The sequence below is a fragment of the Schistocerca serialis genome, chromosome 2, assembly GCF_023864345.2.
Source record: "Schistocerca serialis cubense isolate TAMUIC-IGC-003099 chromosome 2, iqSchSeri2.2, whole genome shotgun sequence".
Classification (NCBI taxonomy): Eukaryota; Metazoa; Arthropoda; class Insecta; order Orthoptera; family Acrididae; genus Schistocerca; species Schistocerca serialis.
The window spans coordinates 663,668,394-663,687,375 of record NC_064639.1 but is presented as its reverse complement, the minus strand read 5'-3'; the positions used below and the strand labels follow the sequence as shown (position 1 = coordinate 663,687,375).

At 39.3% G+C, this 18,982-nt stretch overlaps 1 protein-coding gene across 1 annotated transcript in view; it reads left to right on the top strand.

The window, feature by feature from the left end:
* Positions 1-18,982, top strand: part of LOC126457742 (uncharacterized) — a 129,776-nt gene that overhangs the window by 26,631 nt on the left and 84,163 nt on the right. Inside the window, exons 4-5 of the mRNA XM_050094288.1 lie at positions 2,484-2,671; positions 15,836-16,069. Of these exons, the coding sequence (XP_049950245.1) occupies positions 2,484-2,671; positions 15,836-16,069 (422 nt within the window). The remainder of the gene's footprint in view (positions 1-2,483; positions 2,672-15,835; positions 16,070-18,982) is intronic.

Below are 18,982 nucleotides of genomic sequence, written 5' to 3'. Positions count from 1 at the left end.
AGAAATCCAACCAAAATGACGTATTTCCAGTTCCAAAACTCTGAGACCATGAGTTTTTTTGCCCGAAATTGTGGTTTTGAATTTTTTGGGAGGTGGGAATTGGTGTGATGCCACTATAACAAATGTCTTTTTGTCTCGTGTGTATTGACCTGCCCACACTTCATGTCCAGTTACAGTAGAGCTCCGAAAAACCTCACCTTCCAATTCAGGTTGCTCAAGAAACTCACTGGCGTTATTGATACTATTTTTCTTGTGCTGCTCTGTCAGCTGTTTTTGGACCCATCGTGCACAGAGTTTTTGGTGTGTGTCTCACATGGGAGAATTTTCGCTGTAAAAGATTTTGCTTCGTGGAAAAGTTGCAGTAGGTGTTATTCATTCTGCGAGTAGGAAGTTGATCACAGTATGTAGCTTGCACTTGGCAAGATTTCTTACGGACTTGTTTCATGCAACTGGACACTACAACATGAGTTTATGTGCTACTGTGTTCCTGTGATGCTCACTCTGGGCACTGGGTCTTCCTCTACCACTCAGTGTTGCCAACCCTGAAAAAAAGAAAACAATGCAGCTTGTAAAGGTCACAGTACACTTACTCTCTGAACATGTCTCGTATGTTTGGAATATTCAACTCGGCTACCTATGTTTGTGATGTTTGTATTTGCATTCCATTATTGATTTCAGAGTTATATAATTCTGTCCTAAGATGTCCATATGGCTGTCCAAATGAAATGAATACAGAGTTCATAGAGAATTTCAAATACCATATACAGTGTGCAGCACACCTACTATGCAAGCCAACTTTAGTATCAGGTGATTAGAGGACCCTGGCAACAGTTATGCTGAAGTTGAGATACATACACTTGTCAGATATGATATCAGTAATGAGAACCTGTATTTACTGTTTGAAAGAAGATTGTTTTTCAAAGTTGCTAGTTAGCAGAAATTTCAAGACTCATGAAATGTCAGCCTAATATTTGTCTGTTACACAAGTGTGTGTGTCTTGACAGTTGTTGTTACTGTGTTTTTCACTCTCCTGCTTATAAAGTTGGCTTGCCGAGTGTGTCTTTATTTCTATGCTATTTGAGTTGCTCTATGTATTAGATGGTCGAGTGAGTTGGACAACCTTATGAATATATAGAATGGAATTACATAATTCCAAAATTGATAACATAATGTAATTATAGGAATGCAGCATTATTATTGCATCATGATGGTGGTTAAGAACCGTAGGTTTGAGTTTAAAATCTTTTTGACATTGAGTACTTACGCAGTTGGATAAGAATGGGGAAATGAGATCACTGTTGGTGTGGCCCAAATATGGAACCATTCTGACATTCACTTGAAGTGCTTTAGGGGAAAATCTAAATTAAGATATTGGACAGAGATTTGAACACTCTTTAAGAATACAAGTTCATTGTCATAACCACAGTGCCTTCTGCCAAGTCAAATCTTTACTAGTTACAAGAGTGTTGATGCAAAATTTGGAGAATAGGCTATACCTGTAATTTCTTTCAGTGCACCTCACTATGCACATTCTTAGTTGGAATTCTTCCCAAGCTTTTGATATATTGAAATTATTTTAATAGTCTTCATATTTCTTGTATCTGCTGCATAGAACAAATTGTACAACCTTTTAATTAATTAATTTGCTTTACTGCAATTGCATTGCCCATGTCTTGAAATAAGACAAAAGCATTTAATGCAGTCTTCTTCTTCTACAAAGATTGTTTCTGTCCCTGGCATGGAACAGGCCAATAATGGTTTGTAATCAGCATAAAAAATTCTAACAGTTGTTAGTTTTTGTGGTGCTCTCCAGTCCAAAGACTAGTTTGACGCCACTTCTCACACTAACCTGTCCTGTGCAGCCATCTTCATCTCTGAATAACTACTGCAGCCTACATCCTTTTTAAACCTTTGTACTGTATTCGTCTCTTGGTCTCCCTCTCAGTCCCCACATGCACACACTTCCCTCCAATACTGAAGTGGTGATCCTCGATGCGTCAGAATGCTTCCTATTGACCTATCTCTTTTAGACAACTTGTGCCACAAATTTATTCACTGCAATTCTATTCAGTCCCTGCTCATACTTCCTCGTGGGTTACGTGATCTACCCAACTAGTCTTCAGCCTTCTTCTGTAGCACCACATTTCAAAAGCTTCTATTCTCTTCTTTATTGTACACATTTTACTTCCATACAAGGCTACGCTTTTGAAAAACGCCTTCAAAAAATACTTCCTAACATACATATCTGTATTTGATCTAAAAAGGTTTCTCTTCTTCACAAATCTTTTTCTTGCCATTGCCAGTCTACATTTTATATCCTCTCTGCTTTGGCTGTCATCAGTTATTTTGATGCCAACGTAGCAAAATGTATCTACTACCTTCAGTGTCTCATTTCCTAATCAAATTTGTTAGTGGGGAATGTTATTATAGATAAGTAATTTAGCTCCTGTAGTTGGCTGTTGATTTGAAAATTTTTGTTGCAGACAATTCATGTGAATCAGCAGAAATTCATACTGCTTTGCTATCCTGCTTATTGTGCCACTTCTTGGTTGGTATTCGTCTAGCTGAGCATACAGTAATAAATTCTGTTCGTAAACGCTTTTGCGAAGCTCTGGAGGAGATGGCTGATGTGTTGGGACAGTTTGGCTCAGCTGTTGTTCAAATCCAACATGTAAGTCTTTTATATGATTTTAATGTTATTATGTTTTTTTAATCATATTAATGTTGGTAACTATACCTTGAATATGTGGTTTCCCAAGGCACAGTCTTAGGTCTGGTCTGCTGTAAGTCTCAATTTTAAAAAGACAACATATTCTGTTCTGCATATCTAGATGTACTACCATAGTGATAAATGTAACACATGTTGAGCAAATAATAGATAGGATTGGAGCATCAAATTTTTAGATGTCCGTTTTGATGATAATTTAGCCTGTAAAAAACACACGTTAGAACTCTTAAAAAACTTGGTTCAGACACATGTGCTCTTAGAATTGTTGTAAACCTTGGGGAAAGAAAAATAAGTAAGTTGACATATTCTGAATATTTTCACACGGTAATGTCATGGAATAATAGTCTGGGGTAACCTGTCCTTAAGGAAGAAGGTCTTCGTTGTTCAAAAACTTGCTGTAAGAATATAATGTGGTGCTGATCCATGATCATTTTCTAGATATCTTTTTAAAGAGTTGGTCATTCTCACTACTGCTTCACAATATATTTATCCCCTCATGAAGTTTGTTGTAAATAATGTATTGCAGCTTCTTACATGTTCCACCTCCAATCCTATAATTACTAATTGAAATTAATTATTTCAGTTCTATCTCTGCCTATTTTTCAGGACATGTACGTCATCCTTTGTAACAGCACAACGAGCAAACGAGGTGAAAGTTCAAACATGTTGATTGATCAAAATAATTGGTACTTAGTTGGTAAAATTGTTTCTCATATTTCACGTGTAGGGGTCTTCTTTTTGCTTTCATGTAGAATAGTGACAAAATGTGTGGATTTGTAGGAGTTCACAGATTTGATCTTGTTTTATCCATTCTAGTCAATGCACTAGACATGTTTCAGTTTTCAGTTTGTTGATATATTTTTGAAATCTTTTCACAAATTATAAATAACACTATTGCATTGTGGTTCACAAATATAAAAACATACTTTTGAAAATTGTTATTTAGACATAATAGGCAACACTCGCTTAACTTTGACCACATGCAGCCATACACCACTTCTCTCCACAAACTACTCCCCAGCAACCAACTCAGTTTACCCAGTTATAGTCCATAGATTGTTAAATAGAAAGATAACAACACATTGGACAAAGATTATTAAATTTCTCCATGTCTGCATACCTCTCTGACTTTTACATTCATCAAAATAATCAAGACTGGTTTTTTATAAGAAATATTTACAAAGTTTATGACAATTAAAAAAGGGTATTGCAAAATGTGTTATTAAACATCTTGTATTGGAAATTACACTAGATGTATAGAACATGACATAGTCAGACCAGTTTCATTAAAACCTACAAATCAAAATGTGAGTATGAGAATAACAGGTTGATGAAAACATAAACAGAACAGTTCTGAATTCAGGTTTATGCTTTATACAGTGCAAATTAGTATGTAACAATATTGTCGCAGAAGAAGCTGAGTAGCACCATGGTGTAGTGGTTATGATACTTAAGTGTTGCATGGAGGCTCGTGAGTTCAAAACTCACCTGGACTGTACAATTTTAATTTCTATATTTGGTTTGAGTACATTCTAGAAGTATCCACAAATGTCAAGAATCATTGTACTGGAATGTTCTGTAGCTGTATATATATATACTGTACGTGTTCTGGCTGGAGGCAGTTTGCTCCGCACTCTTGTATGTGCAGATGCTGAATAAACCTTCATTAAGTGAAGTTAGTGTTCATCATTCCTCTAATTACATCTTCTTCTATGTGACATTATTGTGGTGGAGATGCTGGTATTGGAACTTGTGATAGCGCACATTATCGACGACACAGTGACCCCCATCAGGCCACGACAGAGCCACCATTTACTTGGCAAGAAACCCGAGTTCAAGCCATATCGCAGTCTACGGGAGACAGAAAAAGAAGAAGGCGTTACGATGATAGCAACTGTGTGCCACCACATGAGACATCCTTCCGGGTTCTCTGGTGTTGATGGCCAAGATCCAAACAAGTGGTCAAAGGTATATGAGCGTATAGCCAAATTTAACAAATAGGATGACACCATGTGTTTGGCTAACGTATTTTTCTATTTGAAGGTCACTGTCAAGCAATGGTATGAGAAAAATGAAGAGAAGTTCACAAGCTGGGAAGTATTCCAGGTGAAACTGTGCAAGTATTTCGGCGACACACAACGACAGAAGTGCAAGGCTGAAGATAAATTAAAGTGCAGGCCACTGCATCCAGGAGAAACTACAGCATCCTACATTCAAGACGTCTTGGAGCTGTGTAAAATAGTGGATCCTAGAATGAAGGAGGAGGATAAGGTTGCACATCTCATGAAGGGTGTTGCTGAGGACATGTATCAAGCCCTACTCCTAAAGAAGGTTTCGACAGCAGACAACTTCATAAAATGGTGCCAGTATATTGAGACAATGCATCAAAAAAGAATTACACACAAGAAGTTTGAACGGCTTCCAAACGTCGTATTGATGTCAGGAAGCAACTGATTTCACAAGTGTTCTTCATCATATAGAGAGAGAGGAAGTTCAGAGGCACTTGAATTGCATGGTGAACAAAAAACCAAGACACTTCAAGAGGTCATAAGGGAGGAAGTGGAACAGACATTGAACCCAGTGTCTCTTACTTCATTTCCCTTTAAATGGTGAAAAAGTTGAGACCCAGGTGGAGTTAATGTTCCTACAATGCTGCCTGAGGAACCTGTTTGGGCACCAAGGAAGACTGACATCCGAAGGACCCATTATAACCAACCAGAATGTTTCCACTGTGGACGACCGGGACTTGTGGTGCGTTATTGTTGAGAAAGGCGGCGGATATTTGATGACGCAAATGCCAAAAGACAGCAGACTGATCTTAGCCGACGCCAACTCCGGGACGACGAAGATGAACAAGAAGATGTGGGTGCGGGATGATGTAGGTCACTATCGTCGCAAGCTAGCCACTGGAGAGGACACTCTCCAACACACTGTTCAAGGTCTCCATCGCTGTTTAGAAGCTCTGGCCGATCACCTAGCTGCTGCAACCTGGAAAACTAAAGAGTGCAACCTTCCTTGGAGTTGAGGCTGCCGAAGAGAAAAATCCTCCGCCGTCGATCACCACAAAAATGATAGGAAACTACATCGATATCCTCATGGATTTTGGAGCATCATATTCAGTCATTTTGGAGAAGTACCGTCGCCAGGTGCAGAAAACTGTATTCGTCGACAACAAAACATCTCTGCTGAAGGTGGCTAATGGGAAATATGTAAAACCTACAGGAAGATGTACCGTTCATGTGGGTATAAGTGGCAATACACAGTCCTTAGAATTCATCATCTTACAAGAGTGTAGTTGTGACGTCATTCTCGGATGGGACTTTCTGAAAGCTTCTCAGACAATTATAGAATGTGGTCACTCAAAGATTCTGCTAGATGAGATGAGATACTGTGGACAGGAAGATGCACATCTGAGTGTGTGGAGACTGTGTGCTGGATGAAGTGATCATTCCTGCATTCAGTACTAGAAAGGTAACTGTCACGTGTCATGCCTTGCATCAACCAGTGGATCTTGTAGTGGAATGTAAGAGAAGCATACCACTGAAGAATAACTTGGTCATCCCAGCGTCTGTCGTCTCATTTAAGAATGGATTCAGTGAATTATGGATAGTTATCTGTCGCTGAGAACCGCCGCTGAGAACCGCAGATCCTTCCAAGACGCATGTGCATAGCAAGTGCTGAGCAGGTCATTGAAGAACAGCTGAGCTTCATATAAACCTCCCACACCGAGTCTGTGGGCGAAATTAGCGCTACCACTATGAGACAAGATCTTCTAGCTCGACTATCACTAGTTCTCACTAAGGAACAACAGAAGAAGCTACTTGCCATTCTTCCAAGAGTTCTCTGAATTATTCAATCCACAGGTGAAGCACAAATTAGACAAATCGATGGTGAAGCACTGGATTAGCACTGGAGACCATCAACCTATAAGTCAGAGAGCATGCTGTGTGTCATCAACAGAACGTTGAATAATTCGTGACGGGGTAGAGAAAATGAATACAGGAAGCTTAATAAGATAACTAAAAAGGATGTTAACCCTCTTCCACAAATTGACGATACACTATATTGTCTGAAGGGGGCAAAGTTTTTCTCAACCATGGACATGTGCTCGGTACTGGCAAATTGAAGTAGATGAGGCTGATCGTGAGAAAACTGCATTCATCACCCCTGACAGCCTGTATGAGTTTAAGGTAATGCCGTTTGGTTTGTGTAACCCACCAGCAACTTTTGAACAGATGATTGATAATCTTTTACTTCATCTGAAGTGGACTATGTGTCTTTGTTATTTAGGTGACATTATAGTGTTCTCAGAGACATTTGATGAACATATAAAAAGACTGAGGGCCGTTCTTAAGTGTCTCCAACAAGGTGGGCTGAAACTTAGTCCAAGAAAGTCTATCTTTGGAGCAAAAGAAATAAAAATATTTTGACACCTTGTGTCAAACGAAGATGTGCGGCAAGACCCAGAAAAGGTGAGATCTATAATGGAATTTGCTATTCCTAAAAGTATTAAAGATGTGAGAAGCTTCCTCGGTTTATGTCCTTATTACTGTCGTTTTGTCAAAGTCTTTTGTATCAAAGCCAGGCCACTCCAAGAGTTGTTAAAAGTCAATGCTAAATTTATCTGGGGTGGCGCTCAACAAGATTCTTTCAATGTGTTGCAAAAAGCTCTGACAACTGACCCTGTACTTGGTCTGTATGATGAGAGAGCACCTACAGAGCTACACACAGATGCCAGTGGTTATGGGATCGGTGCTTTTCTGGTGCAAATTTTGGATGGAAAAGAGAAGGTTATATCCTAAGCTTCTAGCACACTTACAAAAGCCGAGAAAGACTACTCGACTACAGAAATTGTATGTCTTGCTGTTATCTGGGCCATGTGCAAATTTCGACAGTGTGTCTACGGAAGGCCATTCACAGTTGTTACAGACCATCATTCACGTTGTTGGCTGACTGTTCTTAAGGATTCAACTGGACGTCTCATCAGGTGGGCACTACGTCTTCAAGAGTATGACATTACCATAGTGTACAAGATGCCGACTGTCTCTCCAGAAACCCTGTGCATGACCATCAAGACTTTGATGAAGATTGTGACTGTCTCACTGCACTCCAGGATCGCTCTGCTGAGCAGAAGAAGGATGCCAAGATATCTCAAATTATGGTTGCCTTAAATCACTCAGAGGACGTGAAAGGACAATTTAAGGTAGTTAATGGAATACTTTGCAAGAAAAACTTTGATCTGTTTGCAAAGAAGTGGCTACCAGTGATTCCTAAACATATGTGCTTAGATGTTCTACAGAAATTCCATGACACACCTGAGGCTGGACATTTAGGATTTATTAAGACCTATGATAGAATCCGCAAGAGATTTTTCTGGCCAAGTTTATTTAGGAGTGTGTGTCACTATGTGTTGCACTGTAGAGAGTTCCAGAGGAGAATGGCAGTTCCTCAGAAACCACGTGGCCGGTTCATACCTATTCCACCAGCCGAAATGCCTTTCCAGCATGTTGGGATTGACCTACTTGGACGATTTCCAACATGTGCTACTGGCACCAGGTGTATTATTGTTTGCGCTGATTATCTGACACGCTATGCCATTACAAAAGCCATGAAAACAGCTGAAGCATCCGAGGTAGCCAAATTCACCATGGAAGACATTGTATTAAAACACGGTGCCCTTGGGTCATTAATTATGGCTCGAGGGAAAGTTTTTCAATCAAATCTTGTGACAGAGATAAACCATCAGTGCAACATTGCTCATCACATGACAACTGCCTACCATCCGCAAACTAACGGGCTTACTGAACGCCTTAATAAGACCTCGGCCAACATGCTATCAGTGTTCGTCAGTGCTGAATGGAGCAACTGGGATGAGGTGCTACCTTTCATGATGTTTGCTTACAACACCGCCAAACAAGACACCACAGGATTTACGCCATTTTACCGGGCACATGGGTGTGAGGCGACTACAATGATGGACACTTTGTTTCCGCTACATCCTGATGACATGGACGACTACATCGGCCAGGTGTTAACCAGCGCTGAGGAAGCTCAGCAGTTAGCTCAACTCCACATGACGCAGGCTCAAGAAAATGATCGCTGAAAGTATGACACGAGCCACTGCCCTGTTGCCTACCAGCCTGGTGTCCTCTTCTGGATCTTCACTTCTGTTCGGAAGGTTGGTCTCTCTGAGAAGCTCCTCAGGCGCTACTTTGGACCTTATAAGGTTGTAAGACAGTTGTCTGATGTTACTTATGAAGTTGAAGATTTCAACTCTGACGCAAGACAACGAAAGATCAGAGATGTGGTCCACGTCCTTCGAAGGAACCCTTACAAGGATCCTGCCACCCAAGGTAAATTCGAAGCTCCAGCGACAGGCAACAAGTGGAAAGGTGATGAAGAGCGCAGCAGCAAAAGAAGTTCTGAGAAGATCACTGCCAGGGTGAGCATCAGTCATGGGGAGTTGGAGTATGCAGGACCGATGACTCGTTTCCGGACTAGGAGGAGATAACACTGAAATGCTGTTCTCTTAAGGAGGGAGCAATGTCATAGAAGAAGCTGAGTAGCACCGTGGTGTAGTGGTTATGATACTAAAATATTGCATGGAGGGTCGTGAGTTCAAAACTCACCTGGACCGTACAATTTTAATTTCTATATTTGGTTAGAGTACATTCTAGAAGTATCCATAAATGCCAAGAACCATTGTACTGGAATGTTCTGTAACCGTATATATACTGTATGTGTTCTGGCTGGAGGCAGTTCGCTCCACGCTCTTGTATGTGCAAGTGCTGAATAAATCTTCGGTAAGTGAAGTTAGTGTTCATCATTCATCTAATTACATCTTCGTCTACTTGACAACATTATGAAAAGGGAAGTTGCCACCATATAGTGAAGATGCTGAGTCGCAAATAAGCACAACAAAAAGACTGTCACAAATAAGCTTTTGGCCAACAAGGCCTTCATCAAAAATAGGCGACGAACACACACACACACACACACACACACACACACACACACACACACAGCCGCGCACTCGCAAACACGACTCACTCACAAGACTGCAGTCTCTGGCAACTGAAGCCATACTGGAAACAGCAGCAGCAATGTATGATGGGCGTGATGACTGGGTGGGGGTAAAGAGGAAGCTGGGGTGGGGAGGGGGAGGGATAGTAGGGTAGGGGTGGGGGACAGTGAAACGCTGCTTGGGAGCACACAGGGATGAGATGGAGAGTGGGTAGGATAGCTATGTGCAGTTGGGAGATTAGACGGAGAGCAGGGGAGAGGTGGGGGGGGGGGGGGGGGTAGCGGAAAAGGAGAGAAGTAAAAAGACTGAGTGCGATGGTGGAATGAAGGCTGTGTAATGCTAGAATGGAACAGGGCAGGGGATGGATGGGCGAGAACAGTGACTAACGAAGGTTGAGGCCAGGAGGCTTATGGGAACATACGAGAAATCCCATCTACCCATTTCAGAAAAGCTGTTGTTGGTAGGAAGGATCCAGATGGCGCAGGCTGTGAAGCAGTCATTGAAATGAAGGATGTTGTGATGGGCAGCGTGCTCAGCAACGGTTTGTCGGTGGTCATCAATACGGACAGACAGCTTGTTGGTTATCATGTCCACATAGAATGCAGCACAGAGTTTGCAGTTTAGCTTGTAGATCACATGACTGGTTTTACAGGAAGCCCTCCCATTGATGGGATAGGTGATGTTTGCGACCTGACTGGAGCAAGTGGTGGGGACAAATCTTGCTTATAGATCTATTACAGGGATATGAGCCATGTGGTAAGCAGTTGGGAGCAGGGATTGTGTAGGGATGGACGAGTATATTGTGTGGGTTTGGTGGATGGTGGAATACGACTGTGAGAGGGGTGGGAAAGATAGTAGACAGGACATTTCTTATTTCAGGGCACAACGGAACCCTGGCGGAGAATGTAATTCCGTTGCTCCAGTCCTGCGTGGTACTAAGTTGTGAGGGGAATGCTCCTCTGTGGCTGGATGGTGAGACTTTGGGAGGTGGTGGGAGACTGGAAATATAAGCCACAGGAGATTTGTTTTTGTACAAGGTTGGGAGGATAATTGTAATCTGTGAAGGCTTCAGTGAGACATCGGTATATTTCAAGAGCGACCTCTCTGCAGGTACGATGACCACGGGTGGCTAGGCTGTATGGAAAGTACTTCTTGGTATGGAATGGTTGGCAGCTGTCGAAGTGGTGGTATTGCTGGTGGTTAGTAGGTTTCCATATCAAACCTACTTTCTTTCAAGCCTCAATTTAATCCTGAGATCAAATCAAGGCTTGAAATAAATTATATGTTCTTAAATTTGCGTAAAAGCCCATCAGTGTTTCTCTGCATAAAAATTTGTTTAACTGGCTGGAGTCCAACACCAATCTCACACTTACATCTCTCTTCATAACTACAACAAGTGGTTATTGTAAGGACTGGTACTTCTTTCAGTAACATCACGTACTTCCATTTTGTGCAATTCTTTCTTTACTGCTGATCTTCTGGCAGTTGGTACACTATAAGGTCTTGTAAAAAATGACTTGTGAGGTTTCAGTTGTAAAGTATGCTGGTTACATTTTACTTGTCCTGACACATTATTAATAAAGACATCACTGTACTCCCAAAGTAAAGATCATAATTCCTGTTTCTGATGTTCGCTGAGCCCACCAGCTTCTCCTACTTTAATGTTACCACAGCCTTCAAACTCTGCCTCATCTGTGTCAATACCAGAATGTCATAGTTCACACCTCCAACTTCTTTCAAAAACTGAATACCATTAACTTTACTATTACTGTTGCTGTTGAAATTTGACTTGAGAAAATTGGTTACAACACAGCTTGCATGTGGTCTTGGAATACAGAACTTCTGTCCTCCCCAATCAAAACCTACTTATCCTATCCAATTTATCCCCAGTATAAAATCCTCTAAAAGTCCTTGAGTAAAATCTACTCCTTCAAGTAATCAGAGTCTGATTCTTCACTGTTTTACTATGTTTACCTGTAGCACCTCTGATTTTAACTAAGGCCTCAGAAACTCATGACACCTGGCTCCTTATGTTGACAAGGCACCTGCCTTCCTATAATCCTGTCTTTCATGTTAATGAAGGAATTACAAACTTCACCATAATCACTGTGTTTAACATTTTTGGATAACAAATCATCTTCAATGTCTTTGGAGCTGTCATCTATGGTTTGTATCTTACTTGTATTGGTCTTATCTGGATTACAAAGTTTCATCACACTAACAGAAAAATCATTACTAGTACTATCCACACCTAGAATGTCACTTATCCAAGAAATTTCACTCCACTGACATTGATCTTCACTCATGTACTTACCTTTTAGTTATTTACAGATATCCTACGCAATTTCTAAAATTTTCATCATTCTGAAATGCCTCACTATGTAACCACAAGTCATAAAAGAATACTTCATCAGTAATAATCTCAGCCAAAAATTTATCATTACTCTCACTACTCTTAGCTGAAGTACCTTCACCTTTGGAATATAAACTTGTTACTGGAAATTAAACTCAGGACTCAGTAGCTTTACCACTATCATTACAATTACTTCTTTTCTCAACTATACCTTTGGATATTTCTACACACTATCATGAATATCAGTTTCCTCCTTATCATCATATATCTCATCTTCTTCCTTAAAACATAAAAAATATTTCTCAGCTGTACTTTTCCCCATAGGATCATCGTCATCACCTTCACATGTACTAATACAAAAATCACTACAAAAATAATTACCTTTCAGATCATTTTTAAACATAGGATCATTTTCGTATCCAGATTTGTTGTTGTTGTTGTTGTTGTTGTTGTGGTCTTCAGTCCAGAGTCTGGTTTGATGCAGCTCTCCATGCTACTCTATCCTGTGCAAGCTTCTTCATCTCCCAGTACCTACTGCAACCTACATCCTTCTGAATCTGCTTAGTGTGATCTACCCATCTAATCTTCAACATTCTTCTGTAGCACCACATTTCAAAAGCTTCTATTCTCTTCTTGTCCAAACTATTTATTGTTCATGTTTCACTTCCATACATGGCTACACTCCATACAAATGCTTTCAGAAATGACTTCCTGACGCTTAAATCTATACTCGATGTTAACAAATTTCTCCTCTTCAGAAATGCTTTCCTTGCCATTGCCAGTCTACATTTTATATACTCTCTACTTCGACCATCATCAGTTATTTTGCACCCCAAATAGCAAAACTCCTTTACTACTTTAAGTGTCTCATTTCCTAATCTAGTTCCCTCATCATCACCCGACTTAATTCGACTACATTCCATTATCCTCATTTTGCTTTTGTCGATGTTCATCTTATAGCCTCCTTTCAAGATGCTGCCCATTCCGTTCAACTGCTCTTCCAAGTCCTTTGCTGGCTCTGACAGAATTACAATGTCATCGGCGAACCTCAAAGTTTTTATTTCTTCTCTGTGGATTTAAATACCTACTCCGATTTTTTCTTTTGTTTCCTTTACTGCTTGCTCAATATACAGATTGAATAACATTGGAGAGAGGCTACAACCCTGTCTCACTCCCTTCCCAACCACTGCTTCCCTTTCATGCCCCTCGACTCTTTATAACTGCCATCTGGTTTCTGTACAAATTGAAAATAGCCTTTTGCTCCCTGTATTTTATCCCTGCCACCTTCAGAATTTGAAAGAGAGTATTCCAGTCAACATTGTCAAAAGCTTTCTCTAAGTTTACAAATGCTAGAAACGTAGGTTTGCCTTTCCTTAATCTATCTTCTAAGATAAGTCGTTGGGTCAGTATTGCCTCACGTGTCCCAGTATTTCTACAGAATCCAAACTAATCTTCCCCAAGGTCGGTTTCTACCAGTTTTTCCATTCGTCTGTAAAGAATTCATGTTAGTATTTTGCAGCCGTGACTTTTAAACTGATAGTTTGATAATTTGCACATCTGTCAACACCTGCTTTCTTTGGGATTGGAATTATTATATTCTTCTTGAAGTCTGTGGGTATTTCGCCTGTCTCATATATCTTGCTCACCAGATCGTAGAGTTTTGTCAGGACTGGCTCTCCCAAGGCTGTCAGTAGTTCTAATGGAATGTTGTCTACTCCCGGGCATTGTTTCGGCTCAGGTCTTTCAGTGCTCTGTCAAACTCTTCACGCAGTATCATATCTCCCATTTCATCTTCATCTACAGTCTCTTCCACTTCCATAATATTGTCCTCAAGTACATCGCCCTTGTATAGACCCTCTGTATACTCCTTCCACTTTTCTGGTTTCTCTTCTGTTCTTAGAACTGGGTTTCCAGCTGAACTCTTGATATTCATGCAAGTGGTTCTCTTTTCTCTAAAGGTCTCTTTAATTTTCCTGTAGGCAGTATCTATCTTACGCCTAGTGATATGCGCCTCAACATCCTTACATTTATCCTTTAGCCATTTTGCACTTCCTGTCGATCTCATTTTTGAGACGTTCGTATTCCTTTTTGCTTGCTTCATTTACTGTATTTTTACATTTTCTCCTTTCATCCATTAAATTCAATATTTCTTCTGTTACACCAGGATTTCTACTAGCCCTTGTCGTTTTACCTACTTGATCCTCTGCTGCCTTCATTACTTCATCCCTCAAAGCTACCCATTCTTCTTCTACTGTATTTCTTTCCCCCATTCCTGTCAATTGTTCCCTTATGCTCTCCCGGAAACTCTGTACAACCTCTGGTTTAGTCAGTTTATCCAGGTCCCATCTCCTTAAATTCCCACCTTTTTGCAGTTTCTTCAGTTTTAATCTACAGTTCATAACCAATAGGTTGTGGTCAGAGTCCACATCTGACCCTGGAAATGTCTTACAATTTAAAACCTGGTTTCTAAATCTCTGTCTTACCGTTATATAATCTGTCTGATACCTTCGAGTATCTCCACGCTTCTTCCATGTATACAACCTTCTTTTATGATTCTTGAACCAAATGTTAGCTATGATTAAGTTGTGCTCTGTGCAAAATTCTACCAGGCGGCTTCCTCTTCATTTCTTACCCCCAATCCATATTCACCTACTATGTTTCCTTCTCTCCCTTTTCCTACTGTCGAATTCCAGTCACCCATGACTATTAAATTTTCATCTCCCTTCACTTTCTGAATAATTTGTTTTATCTCATCATATATTTCTTCAATTTCTTCGTCATCTGCAGAGCTAGTTGGCATATAAACTTGTTCTACTGTAGTAGGTGTGGGCTTCGTGTCTATCCAGATTCATGAGAGTCATTTTCACATAACACACTGTGTGCTTCTGACTTACCTGGTTATTCCACAATTTGACTAATTCCAAAATCATTACATACTTCAGTTACCTGTTCCGATAAGGTATTGAAGGTATTGTTTTCTGCCCATTCATAAAAGTTTACTAAATTCGTTTCTACTTCATGTTCAATGTCATCATATGTGTTGTCAGTTTTGTCTTTTTGTTTTGGTGTGTGGGTTAGTGTAATGGTGCGTGCAAGCAATGACGTCAAAAGATTGTGAATGCAGCATTCAGTTCCATTGACAGCATTGCAATGCATGCATTGAAACTCATGCTTAGCATGTTGAACAGTTGTTATGAGTTAAGTTATTGTTATAAAGTGTAAACTGTGTGGCAATACAGTACTAAATATTCATTTCTGAACATATCGGAGTACTCAAATTAAGATCCTTCACCATCTTTATAATTTTGGATACTGAGGACACCCTTTGATGCCCTGTGTTGTTATTCTTTGCTCACAAAGTAGTACGTAGCACAATCATAACACCAGAACTAAAAACAATCTCAAAAAGATTTCAGGGGATAATATTATTTAAGAAATGTAGTTGAGTTTCAAAAATTAAAGGACTTTCTACCTCATTGTAGAGTTTCTTCATAGGGATCTGAAAAGTAATGTGGATTTCAGTTAGCAGTATTTATTGTACAATGGTTTTAATTATAATTTTATCAATGTTAAGTTTATATTATAAATTCCACATTATTGGCTTGCACCTTAGTAAAAGCTACTTCTTTGACTTCTTTCCTCATCAAGGAGACTACAATTTCTGTGGAATAAGTGTCATGGGACATAACATAATGATTCCAAATTGACTGCTTTTGTGCCCTTTTTTCAGAGACCCAGGTTAGTGGTGTCATATTTGAAAACATGCCATTGTTGGGGACAGCTGCGTATTTTATTGTTATATTATTGTGAGGATACCTACACTCCAGAGATTTCTGTTCCCCATGTTGAAGATTTGACTGCAACTAATTTGACACCATTGCATCGCTATTTGTCACCGGACATCTGGGCACTCCTTACACAAAGAGTAATCAACTTTGGAGAACAACCTTGCAAGGACATATTGGTGAGATACTTTATACTTTCTTTTTACATTCATAATGGGACTGGTAATCAGTACTTTGCTAAATTTTTGATGAAATTATCAAAATATAGAGAGAGTCCCCATGGTATTGTGCATATTACTTTGGAATGGAATGTTAAGTAACCTGCAGATAGAATTGTGACAAGATGATGTCCTCTCAAAAGAATAAATATGCAACTAAATGTATGTGTGAAGAGAATCTTAAAAAAATAAAATTAATGAAATAAAGATTTTAAAAAATGCATTGAAAAGACAGTTGTAGATGTGGGAACGAATATAAAGTGACACAATCCATAAATTTCTTCATTAAGATAATTAGAGAGTCACTTAGAAACTTATAGGAAATATGGTTGGAGAAAATCAAAGACAAATCAATAATAAGGAAAATACATAAATTTTATTTATGGTCATAAATATCAAATGATTGATACGTTGAGTGTTTGCTACTCTGTTGGATTTTACTTGTTTCACTGCAGATTTATATTGATATTATTGTTTGTTGGCAGTGACACTATCCTCCTAAGCCTTTACGTTGAAATAATTAATGATTACTTTTCTGTGTTGACCGTCGTCTCACTGACAGCCAAATGCAAACTTTACATGTCAAACCAATCAAAACACAGTACTACTTGCAGTTGAAAGGAAACCATTTCTTTACTGCGTAATTTACCATACAAACAATCTGAATTCATGTGTGCTGGGAGAAGTATTATTTTTCTTGGCTCATTTGCGAATGTGGTCTCCCAGAACTTTGTGAGTGAGCCTCACTGTGATACCCACCACCCCTAATGGAGTTTTTTGGACATTTCTGTAATACTCCCACAATGAATACACAAACTTGTGATGAATTATGCAGCTCTTCTTTCATCTACATCTACATCAACATCGACATCTGTACTCTGCAAATCACATTAAGTGCCTGGCAGAGGGTTCATCAAACCACCTTCACAATTCTCTATTATTCCAGTCTTGTATAGTGCACGGAAAAAACAAACACCTATATCTTTCCATGTGAGCTCTGATTTCTCTTATTTTATTATGGCGATTGTTTCTCCCTATGTAGGTCAACAAAATATTTTCGCATTCAGAGGAGAAAGTTAGTGATTGAAATTCCGTGAGAAAATTCCACCGCAACGAAAAATGCGTTTGTTTCAATAATGTCCACACCAAATCATGTATCATTTCAGTGACACTCTCTCCTCTATTTCATGATAATATAAAACGTGCTGCCTCCCTTTGAACGTTTTCGATGTATTCTGTCAATCCTGTCTGCTAAGGGTCCCACACCACACAGCAGTATTCTAAAAGAGGACGGACAAGCATAGTGTAGGCAATCTCTTTAGTAGATCTGTTACATTTTCTAAGTGTCCTGCCAATAAAACGCAGTCTTTGGTTAGCCTTCCCCACAACATTTTCTGTATGTTGCTTCCAATTTAGGTTGTTTGTAATTGTTATTCCTAGGTATTTTGTTGAATTTACGGCCTTTAAATTTGACTTATTTATCTTGTAACCAAAGTTTAACAGATTCCTTTTAGCACTCATGTGGATTACCTCACACTTTCCGTTATTTAGGGTCAATTGCCAGTTTTCACGCCATACAGATGTCTTTTCTAAATTGTTTTGAAATTTGTTTTGATCTCCTGATGACTGTACTGGTCGATAACCAACAGGATCATCTGCAAACAACCTAAGATGGCTGCTCACATTGCCTCCCAAATCGTTTATATAGATAAGTAACAGCAAAGGGCCTATAACACTACCTTGGGGGTTGCCAGAAATCACTTCTGTTTTACTTTGAAGCTTTCCTACCTTTTCTGGTTATATAACTTGGCAACAACTGAAGTTAGATGGACATGAGTCAGGCTTGTGCATTCACTAAAGCTGTTTTTATGTGTCCATTCCATATTAAATTGCTGCACATAGAAACTCCTAGATACCTGCAGCTTGTGCCTGATTCCAGTGACTGACTGCTGATTGCATATACAAATAATACCAGATCTGTTACTTCCTTGTGTGTTGAGTCAGCTGCTAATCTTTTTACCAAATTCTGATCATCTGCAAGTTTCCCTGTCCATTTCATTACAAGTTTTTAACAACTTAGTTATTTATTACCGTAAAGTTTTACATATGTTAAGGAGAATGTATAGGAGGCCATACATTTTACAGTCATCATGTCTAAAGTAAATATTGATTCATAGTTCATTTTACAATTGTCCTGTCATAAAGCTCAAATTGATTGAGATAAAAGCGTGTGATGATTATAAAAGACTTGTGCCATTCCATGAAGCCATGAAAAGTGATAATAGTAATAATAATAATAATAATAATAATAATAATCTTACTGGACGGCATGTGGTGCCTATGGATTAAATTATTCTAATGTCTTATTCTCTTAAGATACAGGGTCTTTGAAACACTGGAGTGTCTGTTCTGTGCATCTAAGGCCAACTTCTAAGTTTATATACTTTTTATGTATCCTTTCATATACAGTTACTGGACATGATCTTGTCCTAGTTATTTTTGGGTCATTTTTACATTTTCTTAGCAGGTACTATACCAGAAAATGAGATTTATTTTTAATGTTGTTTTATATATAAACTAAATGTGTTGGCCCTTGTCCAGGAATTCTGGTGTGTGTGTGTGTGTGTGTGTGTGTGTGTGTGTGTGTGTGTGTGTGTGTGTGAGACTTACTCTGTTTGGGCTGTATGTCTAGTCTATGCATATTCATGTAATAATGACTAATTTTGCTATTAGTGTCATTGTATTTTCAAGTTTTCTCATTATGGATCATTTGGTTATATACATTTCTCGGTTTTGTTCCCTATGTCTGTGCTATCCTCATTTGAAGTACCTTCACTGGATTTCCCTACAGTTACTGTGTGTTGTGTTGTCTGT